An 18,761-nucleotide genomic window follows, 5' to 3' on the forward strand; every position below is an offset into this window, starting at 1 on the left:
GTAGGTGGGTAGATGGGTAGATGGGTAGATGGATAGATGAGTAGGTGGGTAGATGGGTAGCTGGATAGGTGGATAGGTGGGTAGATGGATAGGTGAGTAGGTGGGTAAGCAGAAGGGTAGGTGGGCAGATGGATAGGTGGGCAGACGGATAGGTGGGTAGAAGGGTAGCTGGGTAGGTGCATGCATGGAAGCATAGATAATGGATGCATGCATGGATTGTTGAGTAGGTGAGTGGATGGGTACATAGAATGTTGAGGCAGGTGGATAGACAAGTAGAAACTGGATGGATGGGTGTGTTGACAGACATTGGATACATGGATATATAAATGGATGAATGGATGGATAGGTAGGCAGATGAGTGGTTGGGTACATACAGGTAGGTGGATAAAGAATGGATGGATAGTTAGATAGATGGGTAGACAGTGAGTGGGTAGATGGATGGATGAGATCTGAATAAAGTTACTGTTTTTCCTTTTCTATGATCCATTTTGGGAGACAGTACTCTGTCCCTACGCTAGTCACCTTCCCTCTTATGGTACCCTCAACCCCCATGTCACCCACATCCTGTACCCTCTACATAGAATTTGTGGAGGGCTAGGAAAAGAAGGTCAAACAAGCAGTGATTGATTAGCTCTGAGCTAATGAAATGTCAGTCATCCTAAGAGGTAGTTGTCGTCGTGTGAACTACCTATTGATAGCGCTCCGTCCTTTAACAAGGCTGCAAAACACAGAGGAAGATGGCTAAGTGCCAGGGATGTCTACTTCCTGGGGGCTGTGCCCTGTCCCCTCCAAACATGCACACTTGTACCCCCACCTGCACCCCTTCCCACCCCTTCCTGCTTGTAGTGTTGGGGGCTGGCAGCCTGGAGATGGTGGGGCAAACACAGGTGGTGGCCTAACAACTCATTGTCCCGTGTCTGTTTAGTTACAGGAACTTGGTCACTTCAGAGGATTTAATAAGTCCGTGGAAAACTTGTTTCTGTCTGTCACCACCCAGATGAGAAGTAAGTGATACTCAGGATGTGTTCTTCTATCCAGCCCTGTGCAGGTCAGCCCAGGCAGCCGCAGGTGGGAAAGCCGTGGGTCAGTGGATCAGCCTCTGGCTCCTTGAGGAGAGCAGGCGCCATTTCGGTCTATTGGCCTTGTTCTGACTCCTGCTTGTCTTGCCCAAACCTTCCCAGCTCAGCAGCACAAAGGATTCCAGAGGAATGAAAACAAAACACAAAATACCTAGCAAAATCCAAAACCTTGGCTTTTCTGGCTTTGCAAGCCCAGTATCTTCCACATGTCCATTCTTCTTCCTGGTGAATTTCAATGCAGGCATGGCCACAAACTCCAGTGAGCTTTCTGGCAAGCCAGAGGAGACACTTTTCAAAGTCCTAGTTCCTTTTGGCAGAAATGTCATAATGAAGATTTTAATTTTGGTGGAAGATAATAGATTTTGCCTTCACTTTTGTGTCCTTAATATCCAATTTGTTACTACACAACACGATGGGGATGTTTTCATACACACACACACACCAGATTTCTATGCCAGTTAGGCACATTCTTATAACTCACTCTTGACGATATATAAAACATTATAATGGCACAGTGGGCTTGGATGTAGTAGCCATCACGCAGGCCCCCAAACCACTCCTGGCTGGCTGTGTCCCACATGTTGAACCTGATGGGTCCTCTGTTGGCATGAAAGACCAGCAGGTGCACCTCCATGCCCAGGGTGGCTACAGACAGCTTCTCAAATTCGCCAGTCAAGTGGCACTTCCTGGTGCTGCCGTCGCCCACCAGGACAAGCTTGCACTGGACCTGATGCTCTCCCTGGACAGCCGTCGTGGCAATCCTTCCAGAAGGGTCTCCACTCTCTTTGTCTTCATTTACCGCCCACTTTCTGCAGTTGCCTGTGATGGTCTCATTGTTGTTATTGCTTCCAAGCCAACTACAACTGGATTTAAATTAGTCATCAGTATTCCACACAAGCCCCACCACACAGCTGAGATGAAAGCCAGGCTCTTCCCATCAGCAGTGGGCTGTCTTGGGTCTCTTTCAGGAGGAGGAAATAGTTGACTTTCAAGGGCCTGTTTGCCCCTCTGAGGATATCAGCCTGGCTGTGACAGCGGTCTGTTCTCTGAAAAGCTGGTGTTAGTCCCATGACAGTCTTCTAAATCAGACCCCTCCCCACGTCCACGTGAGAAACACCGCTCTCATTCCAAAGGGAATAAGGGTCAGTTTGTTCTGCAGACAAAGATGCGTGGCTCAGGTTACCCCAAATCCCACAATGAGATGCAGTAAAGGTTTCGTGGCAGTTTTGTGGTACCAATACAAGGAAGGTCATCAATCAAGAGCACTTTTCAAATTCACTGGTGGAAACATCAGGGAGCTGGATTATGGCAAAGTGGGGAAGCTTCTGTGAGGCCTTAGATGTTACCTGATGAACTCGTGGGTTGAACTCGTGGCCCAGGATGCTAAAGTTGGTTTGGAACCACAGGATTTGAGAATGCTGCCCCAGAGTGGCACCCTCTGTCTGCCAGTGTGGTCCAAAGCACCTAGGAGAAAGATTCTAGTTCTTTATGAGACCCCTTAGCAGACAGACAGGGGGTTGGGTTGACTCTTACTTGGGAGCCAACTGTGTTTCTTTCTGCCCACACGCCACCAATCCTACTGATGTAGAGAGATACTTGTCAGAACTCCAAACTTCTCAGGTTCTTCTCTACTTGAAAATGGGCCCTTGAAATGGGCCAAACAGGCACAGCCCCAAAGTAGTGTGAGCAGGCAGATGGCAGATGGTGCCTACCAATGGCCAGACTTGAGAGTCTTTTGTGCCCTTAGCATCCAGGTTGCTGCAGGTGGCTGTCATCGATCTCTGCCATATGCTGGTCTTTTCCAGTTGCTGACAACTGATGCCCCCCAGGATACTTCTGGACGGTAGACTTGAGAATGCTGGGGTGGTGTGGCTCTCAAAGAAGAGTGGCTAGGAAGCAAGACTGGCAAACTGGGTGCCCTTGGCTCGGGAAGCAGGTCAGGAATCCATGTCAAGGAAAGACCTCCCACGCTCTCCCTGGACAGTGCGGATGGCAGGCAGCCACCAGGCAATGGTAGCACAGGATCATCCGGATGTTTCCGTGTGTGGACCAGTGGACAGAGGGAGGCTGGCGCACACGATGCTCAGGAGTTCCCAGGGGACAGTGGCAAGGAGCACAGCTGGAGTGAGTGACATCCTAGATTCCAGAGAATTGTACAGTTGGTGGATGGTCTCACAAGTAACTTTAATATTCGCAATCTATCTTGACAATCTGAATATTGTGTCTAATGAAGTGCAGAGTTAATGTCACCTGTTAATGTGGCTAACGAAACATTTTAAAGTAGCATAAGTAATTCAAATTATATCTCTAGAGTGTGAAGTACGGCTATGAAGACGGGTGGGGAGCTCTGGGAAGGGGATCTGGATTTGAGGAGGAATCTGGATGGAATACAGAGCCTTCACTTGTGTGGGGCTCCCTCCCTTATGCTTTGTTCATTGTGTCCCAAGTGTGTCCCTCATCAAGCACAGCCCACGGAAGCCAAAAGGTTGGGCACTAGTGTACTGAGAAACCCAAAGTGTGAGTACTCTTTCTAGCCTCAGGCCGTCTCTAATCTTCCCCCTTCCTGTAGTCACAAGAGAAAGTCTTCGGCCAACAGTCTGTTTCAGGACAGGTGGTTGACCATACAATGGTTTGGGGCACAGGGAAGCTGGACGAGAATTTCCCTCTGAACCCCACCTTGACCATGGCTGCCCACAGAGGCATGCGGCCAGTGTGGACCTTCGAAGGGGCTAGCCTTTCCTCTTCCTGCCTCTGGCACACAGTCACACCCAGTGCTTTTTGTTCTGCTGTGGACCTGCCACCCTTGCTTAGTCGTCTTTTCTTGTCTGCCTGTCCCCCAGGATCTGTACGTCTTGGCAAAATCTCATACTCCCAACTGTCACCCCTTGTCTTCTAGAGCTCTCCAAGTCCCAGAATGATATGACTTCAGAGAAGCATCTTCTCGCTATGGATCCCAGGCAGTGTGTGGTCCACACGGAGAGGCGGAGCCAGTCTGACACAGCAGTCAATGTTACTTCCAGGGTATGCACTGACCTGCTGGGCCTCTGCGCCTAGCGCCTTCGTGTCCTCTTCATATCCTCTTTTCTGGCTTATTGCCCTCTACATTTGCTTTTTTATTGATAGAAAGCTTCAATCGGCCAGGAAAACCTAAGTAGGTATAATCTGTATTCAGACACACCTGACCAAAGGAAGCAAGAGTTTGAGGTCAAGCCAGATGATCTAGCCCGTGCCTGCATCCCCAGTTATTTGGGAAGTTGAGGCAGGAGGTTTGTCTGAATCAAGGGATTATAACCAATCTGAGCAACAATGTGAGACTCCCCTGAAAAAGAAAAGAATAATGATGATTCAAGATCACCATGGAGAATTAGATCAGCGACAGACTTTTACCCAGTCCCAAGCTCCCAGGGCTGCTTCTTTCTGGTTTCAGTGCTAACCAAAAGCAGGCCTCAGCTGCAGGGCTGGCCTCCCATTTTCTGGGATCTACAAGTCTCTTCTCATGGGGAGGCCTTCCAACTTACATTCACGGCAAAAAGCCTTTGGTTGGGCTCGGCTTCTGGTGGAAAGTGAACACATAAGCTCTGCACAGAGTGAGGGAGCAGGAGCACAGCTCCTCCCCTGGGGTCTAAAGCGAGAGAGCTCACTGGGAAAGGAGAGCAGGTAGGGAGGACATCACAATGCCCTCTACTGAATGGGTTAAACTAAAAGCAGGTGCACTGAACTCCAGATAATGCTGACTTTGGAGTCAAATACTTGGGTTCCAATCCAGCCCAGGTGACCTGGCAGGCAGGTGCCAGCACCTGTTGTTTCCAGTCTAACTGTGGGCTCTGTAGGACCCGTGTCCCTCTTCTATGCCTGTGAGTCCATCCTTGATATCCCCAGACTGTCCTTTTTGTAATGGTGGAGAACTTAACCTTCTAGAACTTGCTCTAGAGCAGAGATTCTCAAGTCATGGGTCCTGAGGCAACCTTTGTCTCCAAAAAGTATTTACATTGCTATTCTTAACAGTAGCAAAATTATAGTTATACAGTAACAATGAAAATAACTTTCTGGTTGGGAGTCACTACAACATGAGGAACTGTATTAAAGGGTTGCAGCATTAGGAAGGTTGAGAACCACTATCAATCCAACAAACTGGAGATTAAATGTAGCCCTGTAGTTGGAACGGTGGCTGCGTTCTTGCCCAGCTCCCACACGGCTACCTTAGCCCCGGAAATAACACACAAATTGTATTCTTTTAAACACTGCTTGGTCTATTAGCTCTAGCCTCTTACAGGCTAACTCTCACATCTTAATTAACCCATTTCTATTAATGAGTGTAGTACCACGAGGTGGTAGCTTACCAGGAAGGATCTTAACCTGCGTCCATCTTGGAGAGGAGAGTTATAGCGTCTGCTTGACTCAGCTTTCTTTCTCCCAGAATTCTGTTCTGTCGTCTCCACCTACCTATGTTCTGACCTATCAGGCCAAGCAGTTTCTTTATTAATTAGCCAACGAAAGCAACAGATAGACAGATGACCCTCCTCCATCGTAGCCCTGTTTTACACTGAGAGACATATGAAGACATATCACTGACCTCACTGGGTTTGAGATGCACAGACTCCCACATCACTGTGGCCTCACTAGGTGTAAGATGCACAGACTCCCACATCACTGTGGCCTCACTAGGTGTGAGATGCACAGACTCCCACATCACTGATCTCACCGAGTATGAGATGTGGGGTCTCTGATACCTTTCTGCTGAGCTTTGGGAGATAAACAGTTACTGATGCTGATGGTTTTCCAGTGACACATGTCTCAAATATTTGTGATGTGCTCAGCTGACAGGGCTTTAAAATTCTCAAGTGCAAACATATCTGCTCACAGTGGCTCCCTGGAGCCATCCTTTTCAAGTGTACAGATGGGGGCTAACATTAGGTCCACGGGCAGGTGGGGGCTAGCACAGGGTCCACGGGCAGGTAGGGGCTAGCACAGGGTCCACGGGCAGGTGGGGGCTAGCACAGGGTCCACGGGCAGGTGGGGGCTAGCACAGGGTCCACGGGCAGGTGGGGGCTAGCACAGGATCCACGGGCAGGTGGGGGCTAGCACAGGATCCATGGGCAGGTGGGGGCTAGCAGAGGATCCACGGGCAGGTGGGGACTAGCACAGGGTCCACGGGCAGGTGGGGGCTAGCACAGGGTCCACGGGCAGGTGGAGGCTAGCACAGGGTCCACGGGCAGGTGGGGGCTAGCACAGGGTCCACGGGCAGGTGGGGGCTAGCACAGGGTCCACGGGCAGGTGGGGGCTAGCACAGGGTCCACGGGCAGGTGGGGGCTAGCACAGGGTCCACGGGCAGGTGGGGGCTAGCACAGGGTCCACGGGCAGGTGGGGGCTAGCACAGGGTCCATGGGCAGGTGGGGGCTAGCACAGGGTCCACGGCAGGTGGGGGCTAGCACAGGGTCCACAGACAGTTGGGGGCTAGCACAGGGTCCACGGCAGGTGGGGGCTAGCACAGGGTCCACGGCAGGTGGGGGCTAGCACAAAGTCCTCTTTTAAAGTCCTTGGTTCTGGGCACTGTCGTTGCCTATCTAACCACAGAATAGACTCACTCTCATGACCACGGTCAGAAACCTGATCTTGACTCAGAGGCCGACCAACCAGCAGCTCACATCTAGGGAACGATGGTGCCAGGAGTAGAGCCTACGTTCAGATATTGCTCATTTCTAGGCTGCTTCATTTCCACCCTGAGGACAAGGGAAGGTCTGAAGGAGGAGGCTTCAAGGAAGGGAACTCCAGATGGCACACTTGCCAGATCAGACGAAGCTAGCGCCGATGGTGGCGCTGACCAAGGGCAGTCCTCATGCCGGGCACTGCCCTCTGCAGAGAGACCATGTTGCTCTTCATCTTTAGAGCAGTTCTGTAGGATTTGTCCCCATTAAAGATGAGGACTTGGGGGCAGAGAGCCGGCAGAGGACAGTGTGGTCAGAAGGAGGAGGCCAAACCTACTTGAAGTGCCAGCCATGAGAGGTGCTCTTTTCTCACTTGTTTGAAATGTGCCCCCTGCAGGGTATCTCAGGTTCCCTTAGGCCTCACTGTTGGTATTCTGAATGTTGGTGTCACATGGCATCCGTGGGATGCCCCTCCCCTGCCGCCTGAGTCCTTGGTTCAGAGCCTCCCAGGCAGTCCCAGCCCAGAAGATGTCTGAGTTGTGAGGATTGAGGAATCCAAGCAAGGAAGTGCAGAGTGGCTCCATCGTCCTGGCCTCATAGTCTCCACTGCACAGGCTCCCTCGCAGCATGGTGCTGCTGGGAACCTAGTTTATCGTATTTTACTTCAGCTGATTTGAACCGACTCCACCCCCATGTGGTTAGTGGCTATTGAGGAATACTGCTGTAACACGATAGAAGAAATACTAATTATTACCAAAAGGGAATAAATACAATCTAAAGACTTATTTTTTCTTTTTATGGGCATGTTAGAAGTAAAAATTTTTTCAGTATGAATACTATATTTTATGTAATTTCATGACATTATTATTAAAGCCAGAATTTAAACGTTTTTAGTACTTTCTATAACTCATAGGAGCCCACCTGTCCATGCTGGCAGTGGTCCCTAACGATTCTACTTTAGGGTCCTGCTGGTGTGTAGGGTGCATTGATCCAAACACAAGTGTGTCTTCCTGTGCAGCAGCCAGAAGTTTGTGTGTGAGAAGCATTACTTCACAGATGCTGGCTGAGCTTGCTGGCCTCTTTGGTCACGTGAGACAGTGGGCTATGTTTGTTTTTACCCTCTCCAGAAGGTCAGCTCACCCGATATTCTGAAAGCATTCCATCAAGAAGATCCCAAGCAACCTCCCAGTCCTGTCTTGAAGCAAGGCACTCTCCCGTCCAGTCCAACACACAGCGCTGTCTTTTCTGGAGGCCTGAGACACGTGAGTCTTGTCCCAATACTCTTGTAAAAGGTGTGGTTCTCAAGCCACCAGGGACTAGAGATGGAGCTCGGCAGTAGAGTACAGGCAGAGCATGCACACGGCCCAATTCTGTTGAATCCCCAGCACCAGAAAAGAGAAACCAACCAGACATCATCCAACTGGCCTGGTAGGTAAGGCATGGTGCATTGAATGAGAACGGCCCCCATAGGCTCATATATTTGAATGCTTGGTCCTCAGTTGGTAGAACTGTTTGGGAAGGATTTGGAGGAATGGCCTTGTCGGAGGAGGTACATCACCAGTGGCAGGCTTTCTTCAAAAGCTCCTGCCATCCCCAGTTAGCTCTTTCTCTGCTTCATGCTTGTGGGTCAGGTGTAAACTCTCAGCTGCTGTTCCAGCACCATGCCTGCCTGCCTGCCTGCCTGTAATGGCCCCCCACTAATGGTCAAGGACTCACCTTCTGAAACTGTAAGCCCCCAGTAAACTTTCTTGGTCATGGTGATTGCAATAGAAGAGTAACTAAGACCCAAGGGAAGGAATAGACTATGGTCTGTGGTCAACACTGGAGGTAAGCGGAGAGGTGGTGGTGATTTTCATGTCGATTTGGAGCTAGGGAAAGCCTCAAAACACATTGAAGCCATCTTTTCTGTTCACCTTTTTAAAAATATCATCTTGTTGAGAACATTTTATACCTTCAGACAGTAACTGGTCCTTGTGCTGGTTTTTGTCAGTCTGGAGTCATCTGGAAAGAGGGAACCCCAGTTGAGGAACCGCCTCCATGAATCTGGGTCATGGGCAAGTCTATTGGACATTTTCTTGATAAATGACCAGAAGAGGGCCCAGCCCTTTGTGCTTGGTGCCACCCTTAGGTGGTGATCCTTGTTTTAGACTCTGTCCCCTGGTGACTAGGTCTATGTTTAGGCCACGGCCACATTGTCTTGTTTGTAACTTTGCTTTATGTTTGGAGGGCTAAGGTTAAGGTGTATTCTTTTTCAAGATGGCTTCATAATGTTTCGAATCTACTCTGTTTCTAGACTGCATGTGGGGTCACCTATTGACTCATTTGCTAAACAAACCTAATGCTACTTAGGCCTAGAGTTTTTTGCGGGAACCTGAGGCCTCAATTAGCAGTTGTTTTGATTGGTTCTGTGTTGCTATCACAGAACAACACTGACTTGGTAATTTGAAAACAGTAGAAATTTACTTATGATTCTAGAAGATGGGATTCCAAGATCAAGCGATGGCAGACTCGGGCTGTTATGGGCCTATTTCCTGCTTTGTGATAGGCATCTTCAAGCTGTGTGCTCACCTGGTGGAAATAGTGAGGGGCTCCCTGTGGCCTGTTTTCTAAGTTAACCCCATTCATGAAGGCTTATAACCTGCTCACCTCCTCATATCATAGGTTTCAGTGCTCGTGTGTGAGGCTGGCTTAACACCAAGGGCTGCTTGTGTTTTAGAATAGTCTAGAAAGATGAAAGTCAAGAGGACTTCTCCATGAAGATCAGGCGGGCAAGGCTGGCTCTAGAACCTTCTTTTCTAGTATGGATTCCTATGGTGGACTCAAGGCAGTGAGAGCGGCCCGGGAGCAGGGAGACTCTGGGAATGAGCCAGCAGGAGCCTGATGTTGACTCAAAAGGACCATGATCCAGAAGAACAAAGCCGAACTCACTTCTTAGAGAGCCTGAGGGGCTGTGTCCATACAGTTCCAGCTGAACTCACTTCTTAGAGAGCCTGAGGGGCTGTGTCCATACAGTTCCAGCCGAACTCACTTCTTAGAGAGCCCGAGGGGCTGTGTCCACACAGTTCCAGCTGAACTCACTTCTTAGAGAGCCTGAGGGGCTGTGTCCACACAGCTCCTGACATCCCACTAGAGTTGGCTCACTGTCCCTTCCTGGAACAGGATGGTGCTCACGCAGCTCCAGAGCCAGCATGTCTCTACACTTGAGATGGTCCACAGGGTCCTGAGCACCTGCCCCCATTCTGCTTTGACCCCATCTGCTTTCCTCCTCCCGTTGCTCCATCACTCAACCACGTGGTCAGTCACTGGCTCTCAAGCCTAGGACACACAGACTTCCCAGGTCACTCCCTAGTTCTCTGAATTTTGTTTGGAGGCTCCTTTTCAGAGAGGACCCTGTCAGTTCCCATTCACTCACCTGCTCCTGGCTCATGTTTTAGCATCTTCTACCTGAGATCCACCTCACTTACCTGCCTTTCATCAGCTGATCGTTAGAATGCAATTCCCAAGTCCTTGGAGCGATGTCTGACACTCAAGCGACTCATGGTAAACACTCACCAGATGACAGGGTCAGTAGCTCCGAGAACCTGCACCGATGGCTTCTCATGTCCTGTGGCTGTATGTTGGCCACTGTTAGTCCATTTCACAATTGAGCAACCTGAGAGTTCAGGGGTAGGTAGTTTACTAGAGTCCTGCAGGGGTTGTAGAACTTGGGGTCAACTAACCCAGGGACCACAGAATAGCAGCTATGACCCACAGGCTTGTTGCGTTCTAGTACGAACTGGTTTTTCTTACCCACACCGTCCGTCCTTCTTTCTTCTCTTCCTATAGCTGATCAAGTATTAAGGTTGGGCAGAGGAAAATGGTTCAGTGAGTAAAACTAATCATGATGTCCCAAGCTCAAATCTCTGAAACCCTATAAAAGCCAGATGCTGTGGTATGAGTCTATAATCCCAACACCCCTACAGTGAGATAGGAGGCGGAGACATGAGAGCACCCCAAAAGTTCAGGGCCAGTTAGCCTGGTATAAATACAGGGGAAGGCAGGGGCTGACACCCAAAGTTGTCCTCCGACATTCACACATGTGCTGTGGCATGTGCACCTTCACATGAACATGTGTTCATACATACACATCATAGACAAAAACTTAGCTGTTTTAAAAGAGTGTTAGGGCCATGACTCTGAGCTAAGGAGGAAGACACTGTGCTGGGGTTTTTCTTATGATAAACTCCAAACTCAGTAGGCCACTCCATTCTCATCCCTTCTAATTTTTTTTTTTTTTTTTGAGACAGGGTTTCTCTGTGTAACAGCCCTAGCTGCTGTCCTGGAACTAGCTGTGTAGCCCAGGGTGGCCTTGAACTCACAGAGATCCACCAGCCTCTGCTTCGCAAGTGCTGGGATTAAAGGCCTGCGCCACCACTGCCCGGCTCCTAATTTTTTTTTTTTTTTGTGGCGTATTCTCTTCAAAGTTATGATGGTGAGTTTAGATTGTTCTTAATTGTAATGTCTTCTTTTAAACCGAAGCAATATCTGTCTAAGGGATTCAAACTTCTACAAGGCAAATAACCACTGTGTTATTTCGTGTCCAGATATGTGGCCTACCCTTCCTGGAGAAATTCATGACTCCGAGAAACCAGAAGTTGGTTAGAAAAAGCCTGTAAAATCTTCGCTTACACATAGAGACAGGGAATAAATAGAAACAATCATCTAACCTCCCAAGTAGTGGAATCAGGGCAAAACTGAAACAAAATCCTATTTTGGGACGATGTTAATAACGTCTAAAAATGCAAGGCAAGGGCCCAGAGCGGCAGGCATCTGAAAACCACATGGCAAATGGAAATTGTTGCAGCTTCCCTGGAGACACATGCACATATTCAAAAGCCTGGAGGTGTCTGCTTCTGCCACAGGCCTCGTGCATGCTAAACGCACCCCTTACCGCTGAGCCACACTCCTGCCCCTGCAGGGTCTCTCGAATAATCCAACGGATGGGAAGTACTTCTAAAGCCTGTCCTAAATGTTGCCCCACACGTGTGGTTGCCCAGGGCAGCGCTGTTTATGATTGTTTCAATGTTGGAAGTTTGGCAGCAACCAGACAGAGAACAAGCTGTAGTTCATGGGCACACGAAATGCTTTTAACTGTGCGGACACCAGAATAAGGCAGACTGTTTGGGAGGGGAGTTGATATTACTAATGAAACCATAAAGAAAAATGAAGTTGATGAGCAAGCAGCTTTGAAGCAGCTGGTACTCAGGAAGGGTGGGGACTAACTAAAGGAGGGGCTGTAGGGCGTCTCAGAGATCCTGGTGAGTGTGTGTGTGCGCATGTGCACGCGCTCATGCTTGTGAACAGAGGCATGTGTGTGTCATCATATGCGTGTGTCAGAATACCCTCAGGTGTCATCCTCATCACCCAAGCTACACTGTTTGAGACAGGGTCTCTTGTTTCCACTGCCTATGCTTGGCTAGCTGGCCTGGTGGCTCCCAGGGATCCTCCTGTCTCTGCCTGTAGGGTCACTGAGATTACAGATGTGTTACTGCACCCAGCTTTATGTGGGAGGTAGGGTTACCGACTCAGGTCCTCACACTCGCTCATGGCAGCAGCTGAGCCATTGCCCTCCCAGCCCAGTGTTTTTTCTTCTTAGCACGCGAGTGGGGAGAGATGAGATCATTGCAGTTATTTTTTTTTAAACTACTCTTGTGCATTACACATGATGTTTAAATGCTGTATACACTTCACAGCCTAGAAGACAAGAACAAAGGAAGGGGTTCACCCAGCTTGCAAAGGGCCCTCGAAGGTGCAGAGTTTACAACAGACACACACACTTTGGGCGCTTCCCATAGACCGGGTTCTAAGCCTCTGTGTTTTGTAACTGTGAACTGTCATAGCCTTATAAAAGAGATTCGGGTTTTACAAATGAGGAAACTGAGGAAAATTGCTGGAGACCACACAGCCAGCAGGGCTCAGGCCAGAACAAAAGACTGCCTATCACCGGCTAACCCACTGTGTAATAATTTTCCCTGTGTTCTTGGCTAACAGAATGTATCACTTTTAAAAAACCATAGCTGTCATTTTCCTAGTTTTTCTACCTTTGTGACATAGACAGGCCCAGGACTCAGCTTGAGGTGATAGTAGATGACCTCTGACCTTCAGGGGGTCTCTGGCCACTGACGGGTGTATGGTCTTTGCTTTGCCCTGAGTTGGCCTTTCGAAGGCAGACAGAACCAGTGACTACGACAGGAATCAGGTCTGGATTGTACTTTGGGGCCGGAACCTTTTGGTTGATTCAAGTTTACTACTCGGGTTTTTGTTTATTTGTTTTTTAACAGATTTCTGTAACAGCCCTGGCTATCCTGGAACTCACTGCAGACCAGGCTGGCCTCAAACTCACAGAAATCCACCTGCCTCTTCCTCCCAAGTGCTGGGATTAAAGGTGTGCACCACCACCACCTGGCTGCTTGCTCTGAAGTTCTGTTCTGGCTCCAGAGAAAACAGAACTGAGTCCCAGACAAGGAACTCTTGGGAGGGTTATCAGCCGCCTCCAGAGAACTCCATGTGGGGCAAAGTCTCTCTCCTGGACTGAGTTCTAGGCAAAGGACCTTTTGAGGTTTTCCCAGTCCTGGGCCTCGAACCTAGAACACCTTCTGCTTTGTTAGGCGAGTGCTTTATCTCTGAGCTACAGTCCCAGCAAAAATTTTATCGTAGTGACTAGAATTCTTCAGCTCTTTCCTTCGGCAGCTCACGTCTTTTGCCCACCCCTCTTCACATCTCCCGTCTTCGTTTTCAACCCTCGCTCCCTCGCTCTCGCGCCTCCCATCCCGTGTGTCATCTTTGAATGTATACTGGCTAAGGTTGCTTTCCATCTGACCATCACAGGGTACGGTCAGGCGACATTTTTCTGGGGCTGGGTGTGGCAGTGCTCTCTGTATTCTTGGCATTAGTTAAGGCAGGTTCCTGGCCCTTTGAGTTGGTTTGGGTTTTATCTCTCTCTGCCAGTTATGGCTTTCTGTTGTAGACTTTCTTGCTTTCTTTTCTGGGAGTTTTATGGTGTGGAGGAGCTGGTTGGGTATGAGAAGCAGAAATTATTTAGTGTTCCTCTAAAGGCAGTACTGGCACAACTACTCACAAATGGTGACGGTTGTCTAAGCAAATTTAATAATGATGAGATGACCTAATCTTTTAGGCACAGCATCCTGGGATGCAGTCCTTCAGGTATCACTTAAGCTTAGAGTGTGCTAATATCTGAAGGTGCTTTCATTTTTATTTTAGGTGCCCATAAAACTTAAGGATAATTTATTGTCTTGGCACAGTCCGCACGAGTCATTCTGTGTAGGCCTCTTCCTAACTGTCTGATTCTAGCCTCGGTCACTTAGTCTCACTGCCGCCTTATATACACCGTCCAGCTGTGGATGCCATCTGGCCCAAGAGTTACGGTGAAAGAATGGCACATGAGCTAGTCCACGTCATCCTGGTGACCCGCGGTAAAGATTGGGTAACCTTTATCGCCAGGCAGAGACAGAAGGAGACAAGATCTCCTGAGGATGCCTGGTCACCTTAGGAGTCACCAGGTGGCAACGTGGGTTAGCAGTGGGCATGCCGGGTGCACATATCAGCTTAGCGTGAGTTGGGTTGCATGCTCTGCGTGAATTGTGACTTACCGTGAGAACAGAATGGCAAACTATTTATTAACCGTGAGTTAATTTATTATATCTGCCATTGATTTCAGGGAAGCTTAATTAGTATTAACAGCACCTGCACGGAGATGGGTAATTTTGACAAGGCTAATGTCACTGGAGAAATCGAATTTGCCATCCGTTACTGCTTTAAAAGCCGTTCTTTAGAAATACACATCAAGACCTGTAAGAACCTTGCCTACGGAGAGGAAAAGAAGAGGAAGTGCAACCCGTAAGTTGTTGGGTTTTGTTTTGCTTTAATTGAAGTTTGGCATTACAACATTGGATGTGTTGCTGATGCAAAGGTGAAGATAGGTCGATAGAGGATCAAGGTCCTGTTTTATAGGCCTGAGCATATACGGGAATTTGGATGCTCAAGGGGTGTTTAGACCACTTGAGTTGCTGTAACAGATGGCAAGAGACTGGATGGCTAAGAATCAGCAGCAATTTATCCTCACAGTTGTGGATGCCGAGACGCCCAGGGGCTGACAGAGCTGGTGTCTGGTGAGGGCCAGCTCCTGGTTCACAGATGGATACCGGTGCCTGTCAGTCCATGGGAGAAGCAGGGAAGGGCAGCTCTCTGAGGACTCCGTTCTAAGAGCACAGATCTCATTGAGGGCCATCCTTCCACCCAACCACCTCCAAATACAATCACATGGGAGTTAAGTTCCAACACACAGGAGTTGAAACTTAGGGGCAAAACATTCAGTGTGTGTCAGGGAGCTCTAGCCAATCAAGGAAGAGAGATGATGCCCAGTAAAGGGTGTTGGAAGGCTGATTTCATAGAGGAAAACCAAAATTAACATCAGAGGTCCGCCTCCCTCTGCCTCCCAAGTGCTAGAATTAAAGGCGTGTGCCACCAAGTCAGGCTTCCAAATAGTCCCTTTTATTTTAAAGAGATCGAATTTGGCCTGTTCTATTAAAATTGACAGCATGCATACAGGCTGGGGATGTAGTTACCATGTACCCTGTCATGTTTAGTTCTGTGCCCAATGCATTCGTGTATCAGGACTATAGACTCTAATAGCAAAAACTAAGACAAAGAGTCTTTCGAGACTAATGAACAGTGATGATCAATACAGTACAATGATATATAGGGAAATGGAGGGATCAAAGCTCCATAAGCGGAGGAGGGAATCAATCTCAAACAGCATGATCATTAGGGGATGAGGTAAGTTAGAGAATGCAGGTGAACCGTTTCTCTTACGTGGGTTCAGAAGCGGGATCTTTTGTGGGAAAGAGTATAATCTTTGAGGTCTCCGAGCCAAAGCTAAGTGTGAGTCATGAGTTTCTATTCTCCTCCTTAGTTCTGAGGGTCCAGGGGTAGCAATGGGTGGAGGTGGAAAGAGGGAGTCTGGCATGTACATGGAACATCAGGTTCTGCGGTCATATGGTCATCATGAAGCGGGAGATGAGGAACAGGGACAGATTCTAGTAGGACCCAAGAGTAAGGCCAAGGCTCTTTACACACTCAGTGCTCAGCAAAGCTGTGTAAATCCGAAGTTACTCATACTGCACTGGGATCGCTCACATTGAGGCCTGTAGGGGCATGTCCTGGTCAGTAAAGGGCTTGCTCTGCAAGTATGAGGACCCGAGTTTAGATCCCAACAACATCTGTGTAACAAGCTGTGCACGGTGCCGCATGTCTGTGATCCCAGTGATAGAGAAATGGAGACATGAGGAGGCCTGGGGTTTGCAGACCAGACAGCCTAGCCTAGCCAGGGAGCTCCAGGTTCAACAAGAGAGACCCTGTGTTGTTAATAACATTAGTAATAATAATAAAGCAATAAGGTTGAGGGCAATTCAGGAGGACATCAAACAACCTTTGGCCTCCATGTGAAGGTGCTTACATTCTCTCTCTCTCTCCCTCTCTACTCAAGTCAGGATGCAAATCTTGCCCATCAACTCAAGCTCCAGCAGGGAAGCAGGCCAGAAAACCCACTGATGCTACATTGTACTTCCCTGAACTCTCTGCTCACTCCATGTTGAGTTCACCCTTTGTTCTTCTGCCTCTGCCCACTAGGTACATCAAGACCTACCTGCTGCCTGACAGGTCATCCCAAGGGAAGCGCAAGACACAAGTCCAAAAGAACACTCTGGACCCAACTTTCGAGGAAACCTTGAAGGTACTTGTGGGCCAGAGATTCCTGAGTCTTCCCTATCCCAGGCTGGGTTTAGGGTCAGAGGTCAGCATGCCTCTTTGAAACTCTTGAGTCAGTTAAATATAATTGCAGACATCTATACATTTCTTCATGTCAATCAGTGCCAAGTTGATAGAAGGCAGACATCGGCCTTTGTCCTCTGCCAGACTCGGACACAGCTCTGGATTAATGATTTCTAAGAAGACACAGGTCTCAAGCTAACAACTGGGCACAGAACGACTTGAAAGACTGAACATCAGAGAGGCGTTCTCCAGCAGAGGGTCCCAAGAGTGATATTCCTGGGTTTTGTTCTCCACAGAAGTACCTCTTTATTAGAATAGATGAAAACCATAGGTTTCATTTCTTTTTATGAAAAAAAAAACAGTTATAGGACCAGGGAGATGTCTCAGTAAGTAAAGTCTTGAGAACCTACATAAAGCCAGACTCTCAGTGTCCTACAGCAATATGGGAGGTGGAGACAGTGGAGTCCCTAAAAAGTGGAGGACACCTGGTGGACACAGTGGCAAAACAAGAGACTCTGTCTCAAACAAAGTAGATGGTTGTTCTCTGATATCCAAAGGTGTCCATGCAAGTGCCTGTACTTACAAATACATTCATGTGCAGAGATATATCCTACATACCCAATATACAAACCCTTCATGCACACACATTTTAAATACACACCCATCACACACACACACACACACACACACACACCATATAGACACCCATCCTGCAATCCATTATACACACCCATTTTGCACACATCTTATACACACCCATCACGCACACATCATAAACACACCCCTCATGCATGCATTATATACACACCCATAGTGCACACATCATATATATGCTCTTTGTAACACATCATATATATGCCCATCATGCACACATCGTATACACCCTTCGTGCACACATTATATACACATCCATTATGTGTGCATCATATACACACCCTTCGTGCACACATTATATACACACCCATCATGCACACATCGTATACACCCTTCGTGCACACATTATATACACACCCATCATGCACACATCGTATACACCCTTCGTGCACACATTATATACACACCCATCATGCACACATCTTATACACACCCTTCATGCACACATCTTATACACACCCATCATGCACACATCGTATACACCCTTCGTGCACACATTATATACACACCCTTCGTGCACACATTATATACACATCCATTATGTGTGCATCATATACACACCCATCACGCACACATCTTATACACACCCTTCATACACACATTATATACACACCCTTCGTGCACACATCTTATACACACCCATCATGTGCACATCATACACACCCATAATGTATATGTCATATATACACCCATCACACACATATCATATACACACCCATCGTGCACACATCATATACACCCCTCACACATATACAAAGACAGAAAAAATTATAAAGGAATTATTTAAGTCTTCATTTTCTGTGCTACTAAGAAACAGAATTATGCTTCAGAGCAGAGTTAAGCCCTCATAATTTCATTTGAAGTAGAGGAAGTCCCAGCATGGACTGTGACTGTTCCAGCCAGATGGGCTGCCTGGACCTGTGGAAACCCCAGCCACGACTGGCAGCTCAGAAGCCCTGCTGTCTGGCACTGGCAAGGGCTTTGTCTGCCTTTCTTGGCAAGGAGTAGCAGTCAGGGGCCATGTGGGGGCTGGCACAGAGCCTTGAATTCATTAAATAATAATAATAATAATAGCCATTGTTCCCTGGGCCTCTCTCTGGCCAAATGCTTCATGTACACACTGAGGATGGTATTAGAATCTCCATCTGCCAGTGGGAAATTGGACTTGGGGAGGTCAGGAAGCTTAGCAGGAACTCACACTGGAGAGGCTGTCCTGGAGAGTTCATAAGGGTTGGAATCCCCTGTTCTGCTTTTAAAGTGCAGATTCTGACTGAGCAGGTGTAGGCAGGGCCTGAAGTCTCTGTTCCCCCAGACTCCTCTGCTGGCCACCCACGTGTGGGCCGCTGCAGCCAGTCTGCAGGCTACTTGCTTGCTGGTACATTTTAGGTTGATATTGAAATATTCATCATAAGGCTGATAAGGTATTTTATGTAAGACTGAGGAGGCTCAAGAAATGAGGTGGGAACTATTTTTAGATAAGTGTTTAATTATATAGTTCAGTTTAAAAGTCTTTCTTGCCTTATTTAAGTTACATGAACAATGTCAAAGAAATCAC

General features: G+C 48.2%; 1 protein-coding gene and 1 pseudogene across 1 annotated transcript in view; one reads left to right on the forward strand and one right to left on the reverse strand.

The window, feature by feature from the left end:
• Positions 1 to 18,761, forward strand: part of Sytl3 (synaptotagmin like 3) — a 67,749-nt gene that overhangs the window by 40,909 nt on the left and 8,079 nt on the right. Inside the window, exons 7-11 of the mRNA XM_075959296.1 lie at positions 926 to 1,004; positions 3,976 to 4,100; positions 7,852 to 7,986; positions 14,442 to 14,620; positions 16,412 to 16,514. Coding sequence (XP_075815411.1) covers positions 926 to 1,004; positions 3,976 to 4,100; positions 7,852 to 7,986; positions 14,442 to 14,620; positions 16,412 to 16,514 — 621 coding nt within the window. The remainder of the gene's footprint in view (positions 1 to 925; positions 1,005 to 3,975; positions 4,101 to 7,851; positions 7,987 to 14,441; positions 14,621 to 16,411; positions 16,515 to 18,761) is intronic.
• LOC142837802 (GTP-binding nuclear protein Ran-like) lies at positions 1,134 to 2,854 on the reverse strand (annotated as a pseudogene).

Source organism: Microtus pennsylvanicus, chromosome 1, assembly GCF_037038515.1.
Source record: "Microtus pennsylvanicus isolate mMicPen1 chromosome 1, mMicPen1.hap1, whole genome shotgun sequence".
Taxonomy (NCBI): Eukaryota; Metazoa; Chordata; class Mammalia; order Rodentia; family Cricetidae; genus Microtus; species Microtus pennsylvanicus.